Source organism: Saprolegnia diclina, assembly GCF_000281045.1.
Source record: "Saprolegnia diclina VS20 unplaced genomic scaffold supercont1.108, whole genome shotgun sequence".
NCBI lineage: Eukaryota > Oomycota > Saprolegniomycetes > Saprolegniales > Saprolegniaceae > Saprolegnia > Saprolegnia diclina.
Window position 1 is genome coordinate 2,657 of NW_008246175.1, and position 15,591 is coordinate 18,247.

Here is a 15,591-nt window from a genome sequence, read left to right on the forward strand (position 1 = left end):
TGCAGATCGTGGAGTGCAGCGTCGGCTTCATAGTTGCGTTCCAATGGCAGCTTCCACAAGAGCAGGAAGGGCAGCATTACCCGCTCGGGAAACATCTCACTCAGGTGGATCTTCAAGTTGGTGACACCAGCCCTAACCGGCTTCATAACCGGTTAAATGGTGAAGCTTGAGGTGCCGAGAGGGTATCACATTGGCCTCGGTATCAGGCCTTTGTGATGCATGATGCACCGGTCACGAGAAGAAACTGATGGCAAATCTGTGAGAGACAACTGGTGCATTTCACCAAGAAGATGTCATCGTAAAGCTCCCTTTTTGAGAGCTTTTCTTGTCGCCCTACTTAGTACCAAGACACCCGGGCAGTCGCTGGTTGCGCAAGAGATCGCACCGTTGGCCTCGTTGGGATGTTGCACGCCCTTTCTCAGAAACGCAGCGTTGGTCGAAGGGCAAGGTGAGTCTGGCAAGGTGTGGATGAAGCGAGGTCATTTGCTTTTTGCAATGGCCAGCTGCACGGGTATCCTGCTTCAGTCCTTTGACACCTTCTCGGCGTGGAAGGACGGCTTCTTAGAGGCGTGCCCCTACCGCGCATTCTACTCGCGCTCCAACTTTGACGACGTGGACGCTGAGCTACGCGCCTTTAGCCAGTCTCTTGTCGCCAACGGCCTAGACGAGCGCGTGCAGGCAGCTCTCGAGGCGTTTATGACGCAAGGGCGGCTCCGACGCGCCAGCGAAGCGCACGCGTACCTCGCCTCTGCGATCCATCTGCGTCTCCACAGCATCGTCACTGGCACGAGCGATGCGCGTGAGCTCTGGGTGTCGTTGCTCGCCAAGGAGTAGCCGAGCTTGCTTGGTTCTCTCGACGGGCTCCTGCATCCGCCACGGGTCACGTGTTTCTTCGAGGTGTTGCAAACGCGACTGACGCCTTCCTTTCGCCCCTTTTGCGCTTTGAGCCACCGTGCGGTATGCTCTTGAGCACCGTCGAGATGGATCGATTTGAGGCGTTCAAGACGCTGGTGGCTACGCGCTTGGAGACCGCGTTCCTCGCACATCACTGGCGCACTTAAGTGCCCAACGACATATCGTCCATCGAATCCATGGACAAGGCTGCGCTCACACAGCACATCAAGCGTGCACGTCCCGTGCTCCAAGAAGTGGAGAAATCGGCCAGCGACGCGCGCTGGGTCGGAGGTGCCAACGCGCCGTGCAACTTTTGCGTGAAGCTCCACTCGACCAAGACGTGCACCAAGTTGCACCGCGCCATCTTGAGCGGCAAGGTCACGTGCAAGGTGCCGTCACGGCGCAAGGTGCACTTTCAGCTCCCCCCCGACTTTTGCTGCCGCTACTGTCTTCTTGCCATGCGCGTCGTCGTCGACCACTGCACGACCGGCTGCGACCGGTTGCGCACCGACATGATGAGCGACCAGGTCGATCGCAACTTCAAGCCGCTCGCGGACCACGACTGGCCCAAGCTCCGGCCCAGCGATTGGGACGCGTACCTGGTCAAGACTGAGAACGAGTACAAGCAAGCGCGACAGTTGTACTCGACGTTCGAGTTGGAGCCAGGAACGGTGCGACTCCGAGAAAAGCCAACCGCCCAGCCGCACAACGAAACACCAACGCCAGTCCCCGCTTTTATCGAGATACCGGCGCTAGCTCACGCTTCAAGCGAAGTAGCAACACCAGTTCGCACACCAAACGAAGCGTTAGCCCACGCAGCGATCGAAGAGACAACGGAGAGCAGCAGCAAGCGCCGTCGATTGAGTTACATCTCGGACGATGAATACCCTTTCCAAGGGTGTACCTTGCACTAGGAAACCGCAATGTACTTGATGTTGTGCATACATAGTCGCGTAGAGAACTACCTCAATTGAATTGAATATCGTTGTTTAGCTCGTCGCTTTCTTCTACATAGTGACAATCGCGCCAGAGTTCATTGATACCAGTCTGTTTTGGATCAACACTCGGCTGTGAATGGTTTGGCGCCAAAATGCAAGATACCGTTTCACACACGCCACATCGACTGTGTCACATTGACTGTGAAAAACGCAGTGTGAAAAGCATATCTTCGAATCGAAGCAAGTGCAAACTTCGTGTATCAAGCCAATCACATGCGAGGCGCCAGACCGGAACCCACGTGCTCAGAACTCGTCACCGAACGCAGAAGCAAGATGGTCGACGGCGCCGAGTCTCCAGGACGAGCCAAACTACGGGCCAGGATCGCCAAGGACGGCCCAAGCGAAGCGGCGATCGCGGTCGCGCGGGTCTTCCTCGAGAGCCTTCGGCGCGACAGCTTCCCGCCACACGGCTACGACCGCGTCTTTGGTGTCGAGCTCATGGAGCTCGCAAGTACGCGCCTCGCGATGCTGCCGATGGGCCACCTCGTCTTCCAAGTGTGGCGTGGGCTCTCGCAGGCCAACGCTGTTTCGGAGGCCACGATCGTGAGCGCGCTGTGGCAAGGCCGCCTACCCAATTTCTTCCGCGAGTGCGTCATGGCGCAGGCCGACGGTGCGGCGAGTCCGTGCATCGCGGAGCTCCTGCATCGCGGCTTCGGCGACATCGCATGGGATCTGGCGCTGCACCAGCTTCTCGCCAAGGTTGCTGGCAAAGAGACCGCGGGTCTCCGCGTCAGTGGCACGACGTTGACGCCCGGGGACATTCAGTTGGATGATAGCTTCCGACCGGTACCCATTGCCCACGCTGCCGCCATCCCGTTGTACGCGAAGAAGACTTCCACGCGCGCCCGGCAGAGCGACGCGCAGCTGATATCGCGTCTCATGGCCGACCCGTGCTCGACCGAGGCGCCGGCCGAGTGGGTCGGGGGCGGCAGTGGCCCGGCGGCGTTCGAGGTTCTCGTCGTTCGAAGCGACGGGATCGCGTTTACAGAAGCTGACTGGCTTGTCCTCGACAGCTTCAAGGATGCGATGGTGCAGCAGCGCCCGCGTGCTGTGATGCGAAGTCACTTTACAGCGTTCGCCAAGGCGCTGTCGGCCCCCGTCGCCACGATTGCGCTCGAAGTGATCTTCCCACGAGGTCAAGCCGTGCGCGCGCATGGCCTGGAGAAGCACCCCGAGCTCAATGGGGCCAAGGGCAAGACCAACGGCAAGTACAGCAAGGGCCGTGTCGGCGTCAAATTTGAAGGCCGCGTCAGCGCCGTCGCTCTCTTGCCGACCCACTTGACGCTTCTCAAGTAGCTACACGTAGCTCACTGTACACTATGTAGCACTAGTAGATTGAAGAAGCTGTTTGAGATATTGGCTTGTCTCAGTAAAGTAGACCTGAATCCCATGGACGCAACAGAAAATCACTACTCTTACTGAGGAGCCTTGCTCTTACATGCAGAATCGACGCGAAAGATGCACGGACAGACATAGGAGAAACACCGCAAGCTACGGCACCGACTGGAGCTTGGTGGGGGCGACGGCCACGGCCGCAGTACGCCCGGCAATGGTGACACCGATACGACCGTTGGTGTAGTTCCCCGTGACGACCCCGCGAAGCCCGTTGAGCTCTGTGCTCGACTGCAAGCCCGAGATGACGACGGCGCGGCCCTTTGGGAAGAGCGCTTCGAGGATGATACCCGCCTTCGAGTCGGTGCGGCTCCGAGCAAACGCCACAAAGTCAGCGCGGGTGACCGACCGCGGCCCGTCATCGAGCATCGTCATCTCGAAATCGTCCAAGGCGGCCCAATCGTCCTTGGTAAACGCAACTCCATCGCTGCGGCCGACAAGCACGGGGGGCGCAGGACCACAAGCGCCGCCGTACGTCCAGGGGATGGACGCCACGCCGATCTTAGGGTCCGACATCATCCGGGAGATGATGTAGCACGAAGCCTTCTTGCTCTCTCCGAAGCACTTGCGGACGTAGAGGGGAATGCCAACGGCATGTGCGATCGGGCACTTCTCAAACATCGTGTTCATTGTCACGACGCATGGCGAGAGCGTGCTGCCGTTGACGAGCAGACCCAGGGGCCCCTTCTCCGCGCGTGGATCGGTCTCGGACGTCGGCGTCGCCTGCCACTGGCTTGCAGGCGGGTTCGGATCCTTGGTGAGAATTTCGTGGACTTCAACGTCCCATTCAATGGCACGGAACCCGCGCTGGAGCAGTTCTGCCTCGTAGTAGCTGCCGCTCCCGGCGTGGTACTTCTTCAAGACGCAGTCCATAAAGTAGGCGGGCAGCATGCCCTTCCACAGCGCCAAGACCATGTCGTCTTCCTTGAAGAGGTCATGCTTGCGCAGACCAACCCACACGTTGAAGACGATCTTGCCCGTCGACATGGCCTTCATAGTGCTCGGGATGGTTGCCATGTACTCGTCCATCGACATGGGGCCCGGCGACGACGGCGGCTCCGTCGTGGGCATGACGACACCGAAGATGCGTTCGATGGACGCCGGCGGGTAGAAGTCGCGTGCCATGCTCTCGCAGAATTGCATGACGAAGTCAATCGCAGCATCCCGCGCATCCATGCTCTTGGTCCCGGCGAGGAAGTTGCGGCGTGCTTCGCCCGTCGGCTGTTGCTGGCTTGCGCTGCTCATGCTCGCTTGTCGGCTTGAAGGCGAATTCGCAAATGCATGTGTTTTATTGACCCATGGCAAATGGGAGAAAGATCCAGCACCGGATTCTGTATCCGGACGCTTGCCGGATATGAGGATTGGCATTTCCCGCCACTTGTGCTGCATTTTCGCGCTCTGTCGCGTCCATGTCACCACGGCAACGGCTTTGCTCGTGGTCTTGGGGAGCTGTCATGGCGCTTCCTGGTAGCACCGCTGGTACGACAGGGAGACGCTCCCATCGACGACCAGCAACACGTCATCGTTGCAACGACTGCAATGGTACACGTCCCGATACACCCAGTGACCAGACCATAGTGCCCAGAGACGGGGCATGCGCCGGCGGCTATACTTCATGGCCAAACGTACGCTTTCTAAGCGCAGATCCATGTACGTTGCCGAGATTCGCGCTGCCTCTGGCTTTTGAAGCGCTGCGCATGCTGCTGGTGAGCGGTGTTGGTGCGCATACTGGACGGATGTCACCAGCGTCTTCGATCGCCGGGGGCACGCCTCACGGCGCTGCTACGAACTATGTTGTATCGCCTCGACACTATTTCGTGTAGTGCTCAATCGCAATCATTGAGGGATGACGGAGGTACGCGTTTGCTATACCCACGTCTAGAGCGCTCTAGAGCGAACCCGACGGAGGCATAGCAAACACACTAGCTACAAAACGAGACCTCGGGCGAGGCGAGTAGCCGAATCGGCCACAGTAGCCTTGCGGCGCCTTCCCGTGACCTACCAAGGACGGTCATGACAACCATGCTTGGACTCGAACTACGGCACTCGACCCGGAGAATCTCAAAATGAGCAATTTGATGAATTTTATGGGGAAAGGATGTGGAAATTGGAAAAGCTTGCCGATATTTCTTCATCGCCCTGGCTCGACAGCCTCTGCACTGTGTAGAAGCATTGGTATGAAGGCTTGGTGAAGCGGTGTGCATCCAAGTCTAAGGCTCGACGGGGTTGTGGGATGATCGATACCAATCCGGATAATAAGTGCCGGATAGTCATAGGTATCCGGCTGGCGTCGTATCCGGTTACGGAGCCCTCATACACTCGGAGCGGCCACAGGACGGACGCAGGACCAGCATGCCGGACGAGATCGAGATCCGCGATGTATGGGCGACGAACCTGGAGGACGAGATGAAGGCGATCCGCGAGGTCGTTCGGCGCAAGTGCTACGTGGCCATGGACACCGAGTTCCCAGGCGTCGTGGCGCGGCCGATCGGGTCTTTCTCGACGTCGACCGAGTACCAATACCAGACGCTGCGCTGCAACGTTGACCTCTTGCGCATCATCCAGCTTGGCATTGCCTTCTTCCACGAAGATGGCACCGTCATGAACGACGTGCCTGTGTGGCAATTCAACTTCAAGTTCTCGCTCGGCGAAGACATGTACGCCGAGAACTCGATCGAGCTCCTCAAGCAGTCGGGCATTGACTTTGCCAAGCACGAAGAGTCGGGCATCGAGGTCACGCGCTTCGGGTACGCTCTTCTCGCCATGTGGTGTGTCGGTGGCTCATAGCTCTGGCGATAGCGAGCTCCTCGTGCCCAGCGGCCTTGTGCTCAACCCCGACATCAAGTGGTTGAGCTTCCAGGGCTCGTACGACTTTGGGTACCTCATCAAGGTGCTCACGTGCGCGCCGCTGCCGTCGGATGAAGAGAGCTTCTTCGACCTCCTCCACACGTTCTTCCCCGACACGTATGATCTGAAGTACCTCGCGCTCGACTTTGACAAGATGGGCGGGCTCAGCCGCTTGGCCGAAGACATGCAGGTCGAACGCATCGGTATTATGCACCAAGCTGGTTCGGACGCGCTCTTGACGGCCGCCGTCTTCTTCAAGATGCTCGACTTTTACTGCGACGGCAAGGTTGAGAATGCGCAAAAGTACTCGGGGCACCTCTATGGCCTCGGCCAGACCACGGCGGCGCTGCTTGGTTAATTCCCTGTAAATTCTACATGCCCACCCTTTCTCTCGCACGTATACGTTGGAATAAGATGCAAGCGCTCATGTTCTTAGTCTTGCATGATAAAGTCCAGGAGCGGGTTGAGCGCGTCCGGCGTCTGGATCGAGTAGCCCTCAAACGTGACATCGCACGGCGCGTCGATCGCAAACTCAAACGGTGCATTGTCACGGCCAAGCGGAATCGACTCGTCGTCGTCGCCATGGGCTTCGAGCGACGCGCGCGTCGACTTGATCTGCGTCCTACGAAAAGCATGAGATGCGCACAACTCGTGTACATGCGCGTACAGCTCGGCCTCGAGGAGCAACTGCACGGTCGCCGGCGTCGCCGCCTTGACATCGTCGGTCTTGCTGCAAGCAATCATGACGGGCACGCCGGCGTCGTTGATCTTGGGGTGCGTAAAGATGTCGTACAAGAACCTAGTCGCACGCGTGAGTCACAGCCTGGCTTGCAATGTGGGCATACTCGGCGGCCTTGCGGATGTGCGACGCATCGTTTGCGGTCGTGGCGTCGACGATAAAGATGATCTTCTTGGCGATCGGGTAGAACTGCGTCGCCGTCGAGCGCATGCGCTCGTGCCCGGGAAAGTCACAGATCGAGATCGTAGCATTCTCCTCATCAAAGAGCGGGAACGTCTCCATCGTCTCCTTCATCGACGTCACGGTCTGGACCTTGGTCGGGCCATCGCGGAGGCGGTGAAAGAGCGCGGTCTTGCCCGCACCGCACGGGCCCACGAGTAGCACGACGTCGCGGCCGCTGCCACCGAGGCCCGCGCCGCCGCCGCAGAGCTTGAGGAGCACAAAGAGCAAGATGAGAATGGCGGCCGCCGCAGCGCCGTAGGCAGCGAACGACGTGTCTTCCGTGATGAAGTCCATTGCAAGTTGGGGTTTGCCTCGTTTTTGCTCCTCGAATTCGCAAAAACCACGTTTTACACGCGAAACGACCGCGACCCCTCGTTGTGTTGAAGTGAAAAATGACAAGATCGCTCGACACAGATCTGAAATAATTGCAATCGCCCTGTGCGCATGGAGCGCCGTAGTCCATTCGTTTGACCATACACCGTTGTTGCTACAGCTACCTCGTCACGTCGCGGAAGAGAGATACCCTGTCAAGGCAGCCCGAAGGCTATACCTCGTCGTGTACCTGCAAGGACCATAAACGGTGCTTGTGTCGTTAGAAAGAGCGTTTGAGCGCAATAGAAGCAGGTCTATCCCCGCAGAAATGCACATGCCCATGGCGTCTGACTGTGTAAAGACGTCTGCGGAGCATGACTATAGCCGCGCTCTGTAGCCGGTGATACCATAACCTCATCGCAGAGATAGGAGTGACATATACCTTCCTCGGTACAGGTGCGAGCCTTGCGGGCGCCGTTCGGAGTATGTTGTTCTTTGCAAAGTACGCAGTGCAGTTCACCAACTCATCAAGGTCTCGTCCGCATTCGTATGTAGGCGTTGAAGTCCTGGATGACGTGGACAAAGCCTCTCGCGTGGGAAATGCAGTTTCCCACGCTCCGCTGTCTCTTCGCTAACCTCTATCATTTAATCATATACAAATATACAGGTCCCTCTGAATTGTATATCTACACTATATGTGTTTTGTAAGGACCTGTATAGTTGAATGCTCTGTGATATCGCATTGCAGAGGGTGCAATACACTTTGTTTGGACCAACCACCTCAGTGAACGAAGACACCCAAGCAGGAAGCATGAAGGTCCGCTCGTCCGTGAAGAAGATGTGCGATGCGTGCAAGACGGTCCGCCGCCGCGGCAAGGTCTACGTCATCTGCGACAAGCACCCCAAGCACAAGCAGCGCCAAGGCTTCCACACCATGACCTCGGCGGTCGCCGAGACCACGGCTGCGCCGGCCGGTCTCTCGGCCAACGCCGGCTTCCGGGCGTTCTTCTTCCAGACGCAGTTCCCTGGCCTCGCGCCTTTCAAGTCGTTCCGTGATGCGGTGGCCAAGCCGTTGATCAAGTAAGCGCAGTAGATAGAGACTAACGAAGAGTGATTTATGGTTCACCCTCACGACAATTGCAACCCGACGGTGCAGGTGACAACGATCAATGAGCGGCATGGACGAGCCATCGAAGCGCTATTGCTATGGCGTAGCAGACCCGTTAGCACGACACAGCGTCGGCGCAGCTGTGTATATTACAAGGTGGTAGCTATGGCATATCTACAAGCGACGCCTCCTTTGCCGGGAGGTTCAGCGCCTTACTGGAAGTCTTCGAGGTGCACTTCAAAGAGGAGCGTGGCGCCACCGGGGATGATGCCGGGGACACCGCGCGCGCCGTAGCCGAAGTCCGACGAGATGGTCAAGACCGCCTTCTCACCCTTGGACATCTGGGCAACACCTTCATCCCAGCCTACACGCAGCATGTACATGAGCATGCTACGACCTTACGCACACATCGGTCATGCACTCTACGCACCGCGGATGACCTGGCCCACGCCAAGCGTAAACTGGAACGGGCGACCCTTCTTGTACGACGAGTCGAACACCGTGCCATCCTCGAGCTACATACGCAGAGCCTGCATGAGTCGGAGAGCGATGGATAGAGAGGCAGCGCGTCCGTCTACCTTGCCCGTGTAGTGCATGATACACGTCTGGCCGCGGCTGGGCTTAGTGCCGTTGCCGGCTTCGGTCGTCTGGACATGGACACCCATTTTGCTTGGCTTGGATGATGCAACTGTATGAGTCGAGAAGCCGTGCCCGTGCCGCCATAGATTACAATTCCTTGGTCCATTTTAATGTCCTTGTTGACGAATACATACAAAAGGCAAGGCATGTTCGTGCTTGTCTAAAAAAAGAAGAGAATTTTTGATTTTATGACATGATTTCCGGATAATGATTGCATCCGGAAATCCCCACTGTCGGCCGTACATTGGCACCATCCAATAGACCTCCGACGACCGACGATGCTTGGCCGTGCCTCTGCCCGTCTTATGAAGGCGCCTCTCCGCCACTTCTCCACGGAGCTCGCGCCCGTGGCTGAAAAGAAGGCCGCCCCTGTCGCGCCCAAGAAGGCCGGCTCGTCCTTGCTCCAGCGCCTGACGGCCTTTTGCGTCGGCGCGGGCCTCGCCGGCGCTGGCGCCGTCTACCAGATCCGCCAGGACTTGAAGCTCTCGAACGCCGAGATCCAAAAGGAAATCGGCGCGTTGAAGAACGATGTCGTCGAGTCCAACGCCCGCTTGGCCAAGCGCGTGGCTCAGCTGGAAAAGGCCAACTAGACTCGCATCGTTCGTGTCTGCGTGCGTAGATGACCGTAAGTATTGGGGACAATATATTTGATCCATACATGCGTCCACCCTTGGTCGCACAGCGCGACGCCCTGCGAGCCACAAGCACCCTTTGCATCGATCTCCGTACAGGTAGGTCCCTTTGACACGATACCGGAATTGCCCCTGTGTCTCGAGCCTATAAGATCCGAGTGCCACACGCAAACACGCCAAGTGTCTACATTGAGCCAAAGCTGACGAGCTCTGCCAACTAGCAGATAGCAGCACTCTTCAGCTGCCAATGGCGATCGCAGCACTTCATCCTTGCACCATCGCGACTGCCACGACGCGCTGCTGCTCGAAGCACTAGATGCCACAGAGTGCGATTCAATCAAGCGAGCTGCCGCCCAAGCTCTGCCGCCTGTGGCGTGGAGTAGGTGAACGGGGGTCAGGTGAATTGCGATCGTTGACGACCCGGGTCGGACACAGATGTGGCGCATCCGAGCGGCCTCTGGGTACAAAGATGTGCTCACCAGAAGATCGTACGTCCATGGCACCGCATACGAGGTGAGCGCCATGCTAGTTTGCCTTGGGTCGCGCGCTATCTCAATGCACAGACACGACGCACAGACATGCGGCTCGGTCGAGTCGACCCCGGGACAAGCACCGGTATCCTCCGGATACGTTCGAAAACACATGCGTCATCACATTTTCCATCGAGCATGAACCTCACCTTTGCGCCGCAGCGTTTCCACGTCGGCGTGTGGGTCTTTGGCCTCCTCTCGTACGTCTTGTACCGCGGGCGCGTCTCGGCCGACCGCACTTACCAAGCGCTGTCGTATCTCTCGTACTTTTTCTTCATCCTCTGCGTGCTGGACGTCGCCCTCTTTTATTGGCACGCGCGCCGGCTCGTGCCGCTCGAACCGCGCGCCAAGGGCATCGCCGTCGTCACGGGCGCGTCGTCGGGCCTCGGGCGTGAGATTGCCTTTGCACTTGCAGAGAAAGGCTTCAACCTCGTGCTCGTGGCGCGCACCGAGGCGACGCTTGCGCGCATTGCAAAAGAAATGCGTGACGTGCTCGGTGTCACCGCCTATGTCTGCCCCGCCGACCTCTCATCGCCCGAGTCGGGCGTCGCGGCCATCGAAGCGCTTTTGGCCAAAGAAGAGGTCGAAGTCGACATCCTCGTCAACTGCGCTGGCCTCGGGTACCAAGGTGCGTTCCATTCGCAGACCCGCGCCCACGTGCACGAGATGGTCTCGATCAATGTCACCGCGCTCGTCCAGCTCACGCATGCGCTCCTGCCGGGCATGATTGCGCGCAACCGCGGGCGCATCTTGAACATTGCGTCCGTCTCGGGGGCCTCGCCCATGCCGACGTCGGCCATCTACGGCGCGACCAAGGCCATGGTGCTCCGCTTCTCGCAGAGCATCAACTACGAAGTGCGCCGCTACAACGTTGGCGTGACGGCACTGAGCCCGGGCCCGATCCCGACTGCGTTCCAGGAAAAGTGCGGGACGCCCCAAGCCGTCATGTTCAACGTGCCAATGATCGCCGGTGACGCCAAGGCCGCGGCCAACACGGGTGTTGACGCCATGCTCGCCGGCGTCGAGACCGTCTACGACTCGTTCACGTCCGAGATGATGGCGTTTGGCGCGTCGACGCTCGGGCCCAAGCGCATCGTCGCCATGATGTGCCACATCATGTGGAACCCGCCGAGCGAGATCCCCAATGCACTCTAGTCCACCGTACTAGTAAGCGACAAGGAATACAACGCAGACATGCATCTTAGTTAGTAGACGATGCGACTAGGCCTTGCGGAAGTACGCGTGTTTCATCATGTTGGTGACGATGCTCAGTAGAAATCCGCTGGCAAAGAGCGCGCCCATGAGCAGAATGTACGCAAAGACAGAGATCATCGCTTGCTCCGTCGACGTCTGCTTGTCGTTGTAGAGATACACGGTCACGACCTCGCGGTTGCGCCAGCCCTTCTCCGCCAAGACGGACGTGATGGCAATCAGGGCCATGCGCAGCGGCAGTGGCAACGAGGGCTCGTCGCGCTCGCCTGCTTCGCTCGTCGTACTCACTTGGCTGCTCGGCGGCGTCTCGGCCTTGCCTTGACCCCGTCGCTTCTTGACCGCCATTTTGTGCTTCCTGCTGGAAAGTGCAAATGTCACACTATATTACCGATGCTACGCTTCAATGCAAATAGTATGGACTAAATGGCGCCGACCATCTCAACAGCTTGGGAGCTTGGGATTGCAGCCTCCACGAGGAGTGCACACATGGATGATTAGGACTAGGTCTACGCACTACTATTAGGTTAAGGACTATCGAGCTCGGCCAACAGCGAACGCAACAGCGCCCTAGAGGTGGAAAGGTGAGCCACTTGGTCGATGCTCGAGTGTAGAATTTATACTCGGTCTTTCTCGACTCGTCGAGCCCTTGGGCGATAATGGCGTGGCGCTCTTGAAGGACGGCTGTATATTCGGCTTTCGACTTTGTTGGGGGCAGGTCCGCAGGAGGAACATCTCTCTTGGCTTCTCGCACATTCGTGGCCTTGTCCCTCTATGTAGTGGGCGGTGACACCAAACATCGCTAGGCGTCCAACTACCTTGCGCTCCAACTGGGCTTGCAGATCTCGGATCTTGACCTTGTCCTCGGCACGCGTCTCTCGCAGCTCCTTGTTCTGCTGCGTGAGCTCTGCGTTCTGCTCTACCAACACTTTGTTGGTCTCTGCCAGCTTCTTCTTGGCGGCCACGTGCTTCTTCTCTCGGTCTACAATGGCGCTGGTTCAGATCTTTGATGTGCTACACGACGACCTTCGAGCTGTGCAATCCTGCTCGTGAGGCGCTCAACATCGGCCTTGAGCTTGAAGGTTTCGCTGATTTCAAGAAAATGGTTGCTCTGCCGGAGCAGCTCGGCATGCTTGTCTGTGAGCAGCGAATCGTCGTCTCGTGGGGCCTTGGGCGGCCGCGATGGCTCGGCATCGTCGCTCGGTTTCTTGACCGGCCTACGATAGTCAGCACAGTCAGCGCCGTATCTTCATGGGCCACGTACCTCTTGGGTGCGACAACCACCTCTCTCGGCACGGTCCGTGGGCGCTCCATCACCCGCTTCGCCCCTGGCACCGTCGTCGCCGCCACGACGACCGGGATCTTGGACCCGCTAGACAGACGGAACCTACGCTTCTTCGTCATCGCATTGCATCGGGCAGATGCCATGCTGGTGCTACCGCTTCGCCGGTGCGCTTGACCTTGCCGCCGTCGCCGCCGAGTCGGTCTCCCGCTTGGACATGTTTGAAATTTAAATGGACCCTCGCTATCCGGATACGTACGGATATCGGCGGTCGAATTGCCAGCGAGGTTTGGCGCCAAGGTGAACGCCGCCTCGCGCTACTCGGTACCGGTATGCAGATAATTTGGCAATATTGTCATCTGTTGCACGACAAATTTGTACAGGGAGTGTACACATCAGTTCGTGATTAGGGAACGAATGCTAGTGTTTTTGTTAGGACTACAACTACAAGTCGGTCGTCGAGCTGGTCGGTTTGATCGCAAACGGCGCTGCTGTGTCTTTGGCGATCGACATTTTTTCTTGGAGGAACCGCGCAAAGTCCATGGACGATATGACCGTATTGTTGGACATCGCGTCTAGCCTTTTGAACGCTTGTGTCGTCTTGCTTGGCGCAAGCAGCGCCGACTGCTTCCGCTTCGTCTGCAGCGCCTGCAAGTGCAGCAGCCGGTACCATGCCGTGACGCCATTATACGTCTTGGACGCCAAATCGTCCAGAATGGCCTCCTTCTGCAGTCCGTATATTGTCATCTGTGTCACAAGACAATTTGGTCACAGCGGCGACACATCCGGTACCCGTACCTCGGCGAGGATCGCGCGGTGGGTGCTGGCCTCGGCCACAAAGAGCGACGTCATCGAGTCGATCGTGACGGGTGTCCGCTTTGCGACTACCTCTTCCACGCATAGCCACTGGTGGTGGCGCATTTGCTCGACGCACAAGCGCTACACGTTGTTGGTTGCAAAATCAACATGACACGATCGCACCTGGTTGACATTGACTGTGAGCACACCACGAAGGAGGTCGACCAACGGCGGGGAGAGGTGGGCTGGCATTTCGAAAACACCCCGGCAGATTTTAGGATACAGCTGCGCGGGTGACGGCGCATCAAAGGGGATGGTGCCCGTGACCAAAAGATACAGCAGGATGCCAAGACTCCACGCGTCCACGGGTCTACGCCATGTGACATGGTGCCGTCACGGCACAAACATACTACGTACTTGCCCTCGTAGAGCTCGTGGGCAATAATTTCCGGTGCCTAGATACCAAGTCCTTACCACAAAAGGCTATACATGAAAATAGCACCATAAAGGCTGGCGTGCCGCAAAAGGCCGTGAGCTTCGGCTGCACCTTGGCCGTGTCCCGCGCCCCGAGCCCGAAGTCCACGAGCTTGACCAGCGGAGGGCGCCCCGCGCTCTCTTGAATGAGAATGTTTTGTGGCTGTAAACGTGGTTGGCTAGTTGTAGCTCTAGGAAATGGTACGAGGCAAGGTACCTTGATGTCGCGGTGGATAATGTGCTTTCGGTGGAGATAGCCCATCGCGTCGGTGATTTGCTGAAAGATGACGCGCGCCACGTCTTCGTCGAGCTTGGTCTTGCGGGCCATGTACTTGCCGAGGTCCTCCCTACATGCGTCACGATCCTGCGATTGCATGTGAAGCGAACCCGTCGCAGTGCTCCATGACGATCGTAATGTGGTCCTTCGTCTCAAGGATCTCGTAGAGGCGCACAATGTTTGGGTGGTCGATTTCCTTCATAATGTCAATCTGCACCACATGTAAACAACCCAGAATCTGGTAAGACGCCACCTCTTTCTGGATCGAGGATATCTGGTCCGACACGATCGCTTTAGACTTGGAGTAGACTTTGAGCGCGACGCGGCGCTGGCTCAAGCGGTGCACGCCCGTGCGCACTTGGCCGAACTGGCCGTTGCCAATGACCTAGACCACCATCTTCAACATGGCCCATCGACGCAGTATAGAGGGCGTACAGCGCCAAGCTGGTACAGCTCGAGCGAATTGTTGGCGACGAGTGCCTTGAGTACACGGTCGCGCTCTGCAACGCTCGGCTGCTTGATTTTCTTCTTAAGCAGCGTCGAGGACGGCGGCCCGGACGCTTGCCGAGACCGATTCGCAGCGCTGTGTAAAAGTCGCAGCGGTGTCGGTGACGACGTAGGACGTGCCATGCCCTAGTACAGCCCGGCATCATGTCACCACAATGACCGGGAGATGGGCGCTTCGTACCCGAGGCCCGGGGTTGACGGCCATCGCCGGTTTTAGACTGCTCCTTTGATTGGACAAATGTCGTGCAAGCGTTGGATAACGGTGTAAGTGGCTAGTCCTTTTCGTTTATCTCGTCGACAAACGCTTTCGGGCGTACTCAAGACGCCTCCATGTCAACACAAAGCGCATTCGCTCCTTCCTGTGTGTCTAGGAGCGCTTGATGATATCCCTCCTCAACGACGACGATGCAGCAGGAGATCGATGACAATCCCGTCGCTCGGTCGGTGTCAGGACCTCGTCGACGGTGCATCGCCCGGCTCGGGAACTTGGGCGAACGACCAACTGGGTGCTGGAAAAAGCGAGCGGGTTCGAACCATGACGGAACTTTGTGAGCCGACAAAGTAGCAGTGCGAAACCTGAGGAGCACCAACGCGCCAACCACACTGGACGATCGGGTATTGAAGTACAGAGCTGAGGATCCCATACTATCGGCGGAGGCAAGATCGGCATACCGTCAACCTCAGCCGCTCCAAATCCACCGTTACTTTAGGCCATGGCCCCAATCGAGTCT

At 57.9% G+C, this 15,591-nt stretch overlaps 13 protein-coding genes across 14 annotated transcripts; 7 read left to right on the top strand and 6 right to left on the bottom strand.

Moving 5' to 3' along the window:
- Positions 1-495: 495 nt before the first annotated feature.
- SDRG_15970 (hypothetical protein) lies at positions 496-834 on the top strand (the record flags this gene model as incomplete). The annotated part of the gene is made up of 1 exon (XM_008622158.1): positions 496-834. One exon carries the CDS (start codon positions 496-498, stop codon positions 832-834), a length of 339 nt encoding a protein of 112 aa, XP_008620380.1.
- A 257-nt stretch (positions 835-1,091) lies between these two features.
- On the top strand, positions 1,092-1,808 carry SDRG_15971 (hypothetical protein; the record flags this gene model as incomplete). Its single annotated transcript, XM_008622159.1, has 1 exon — positions 1,092-1,808. One exon carries the CDS (start codon positions 1,092-1,094, stop codon positions 1,806-1,808), a length of 717 nt encoding a protein of 238 aa, XP_008620381.1.
- Positions 1,809-2,107: 299 nt separating this feature from the next.
- On the top strand, positions 2,108-3,315 carry SDRG_15972 (hypothetical protein). Its single transcript, XM_008622160.1, has one exon. The coding sequence runs from the start codon at positions 2,166-2,168 to the stop codon at positions 3,186-3,188; it is 1,023 nt and encodes a 340-aa protein (XP_008620382.1). The 5' UTR covers positions 2,108-2,165; the 3' UTR covers positions 3,189-3,315.
- SDRG_15973 (hypothetical protein) lies at positions 3,213-4,553 on the bottom strand. The gene has a single exon (XM_008622161.1). It carries the CDS (start codon positions 4,527-4,529, stop codon positions 3,384-3,386), a length of 1,146 nt encoding a protein of 381 aa, XP_008620383.1. The 5' UTR covers positions 4,530-4,553; the 3' UTR covers positions 3,213-3,383.
- Positions 4,554-5,592: 1,039 nt separating this feature from the next.
- On the top strand, positions 5,593-6,558 carry SDRG_15974 (hypothetical protein). The gene is made up of 2 exons (XM_008622162.1): positions 5,593-6,031; positions 6,084-6,558. The coding sequence occupies exons 1-2, from the start codon at positions 5,637-5,639 to the stop codon at positions 6,487-6,489; spliced, it is 801 nt and encodes a 266-aa protein (XP_008620384.1). The 5' UTR covers positions 5,593-5,636; the 3' UTR covers positions 6,490-6,558.
- Positions 6,536-7,461, bottom strand: SDRG_15975 (hypothetical protein). Its single transcript, XM_008622163.1, has 3 exons — positions 6,977-7,461; positions 6,799-6,930; positions 6,536-6,753 (listed from the first exon to the last, which is right to left on the bottom strand). Exons 1-3 carry the CDS (start codon positions 7,384-7,386, stop codon positions 6,564-6,566), a joined length of 732 nt encoding a protein of 243 aa, XP_008620385.1. The 5' UTR covers positions 7,387-7,461; the 3' UTR covers positions 6,536-6,563.
- Positions 7,462-8,156: 695 nt separating this feature from the next.
- SDRG_15976 (50S ribosomal protein L36) lies at positions 8,157-8,572 on the top strand. Its single transcript, XM_008622164.1, has one exon. The coding sequence runs from the start codon at positions 8,216-8,218 to the stop codon at positions 8,486-8,488; it is 273 nt and encodes a 90-aa protein (XP_008620386.1). The 5' UTR covers positions 8,157-8,215; the 3' UTR covers positions 8,489-8,572.
- A 46-nt stretch (positions 8,573-8,618) lies between these two features.
- On the bottom strand, positions 8,619-9,201 carry SDRG_15977 (peptidyl-prolyl cis-trans isomerase FKBP1A). The gene is made up of 3 exons (XM_008622165.1): positions 9,091-9,201; positions 8,943-9,027; positions 8,619-8,876 (listed from the first exon to the last, which is right to left on the bottom strand). Exons 1-3 carry the CDS (start codon positions 9,175-9,177, stop codon positions 8,725-8,727), a joined length of 324 nt encoding a protein of 107 aa, XP_008620387.1. The 5' UTR covers positions 9,178-9,201; the 3' UTR covers positions 8,619-8,724.
- A 176-nt stretch (positions 9,202-9,377) lies between these two features.
- On the top strand, positions 9,378-9,850 carry SDRG_15978 (hypothetical protein). Its single transcript, XM_008622166.1, has one exon. The coding sequence runs from the start codon at positions 9,430-9,432 to the stop codon at positions 9,739-9,741; it is 312 nt and encodes a 103-aa protein (XP_008620388.1). The 5' UTR covers positions 9,378-9,429; the 3' UTR covers positions 9,742-9,850.
- Positions 9,851-10,275: 425 nt separating this feature from the next.
- On the top strand, positions 10,276-11,549 carry SDRG_15979 (hypothetical protein). The gene has a single exon (XM_008622167.1). It carries the CDS (start codon positions 10,362-10,364, stop codon positions 11,466-11,468), a length of 1,107 nt encoding a protein of 368 aa, XP_008620389.1. The 5' UTR covers positions 10,276-10,361; the 3' UTR covers positions 11,469-11,549.
- On the bottom strand, positions 11,535-11,870 carry SDRG_15980 (hypothetical protein; the record flags this gene model as incomplete). The annotated part of the gene is made up of 1 exon (XM_008622168.1): positions 11,535-11,870. One exon carries the CDS (start codon positions 11,868-11,870, stop codon positions 11,535-11,537), a length of 336 nt encoding a protein of 111 aa, XP_008620390.1.
- A 179-nt stretch (positions 11,871-12,049) lies between these two features.
- SDRG_15981 (hypothetical protein) lies at positions 12,050-13,023 on the bottom strand (the record flags this gene model as incomplete). The annotated part of the gene is made up of 6 exons (XM_008622169.1): positions 12,050-12,092; positions 12,146-12,294; positions 12,341-12,504; positions 12,549-12,739; positions 12,787-12,909; positions 12,962-13,023. 6 exons carry the CDS (start codon positions 13,021-13,023, stop codon positions 12,050-12,052), a joined length of 732 nt encoding a protein of 243 aa, XP_008620391.1.
- Positions 13,024-13,182: 159 nt separating this feature from the next.
- Positions 13,183-15,112, bottom strand: SDRG_15982. 2 transcript variants are annotated; one of them, XM_008622170.1, is made up of 10 exons: positions 15,042-15,112; positions 14,789-14,986; positions 14,607-14,738; positions 14,464-14,564; positions 14,294-14,423; positions 14,105-14,239; positions 14,020-14,057; positions 13,786-13,972; positions 13,603-13,743; positions 13,183-13,551 (listed from the first exon to the last, which is right to left on the bottom strand). In XM_008622170.1, the coding sequence occupies exons 1-10, from the start codon at positions 15,063-15,065 to the stop codon at positions 13,249-13,251; spliced, it is 1,389 nt and encodes a 462-aa protein (XP_008620392.1). In that variant the 5' UTR covers positions 15,066-15,112; the 3' UTR covers positions 13,183-13,248. The 2 variants fall into 2 exon arrangements, with proteins under 2 accessions (XP_008620392.1, XP_008620393.1); XM_008622171.1 differs by having other exon boundaries at positions 13,786-14,057.
- Positions 15,113-15,591: the final 479 nt, after the last annotated feature.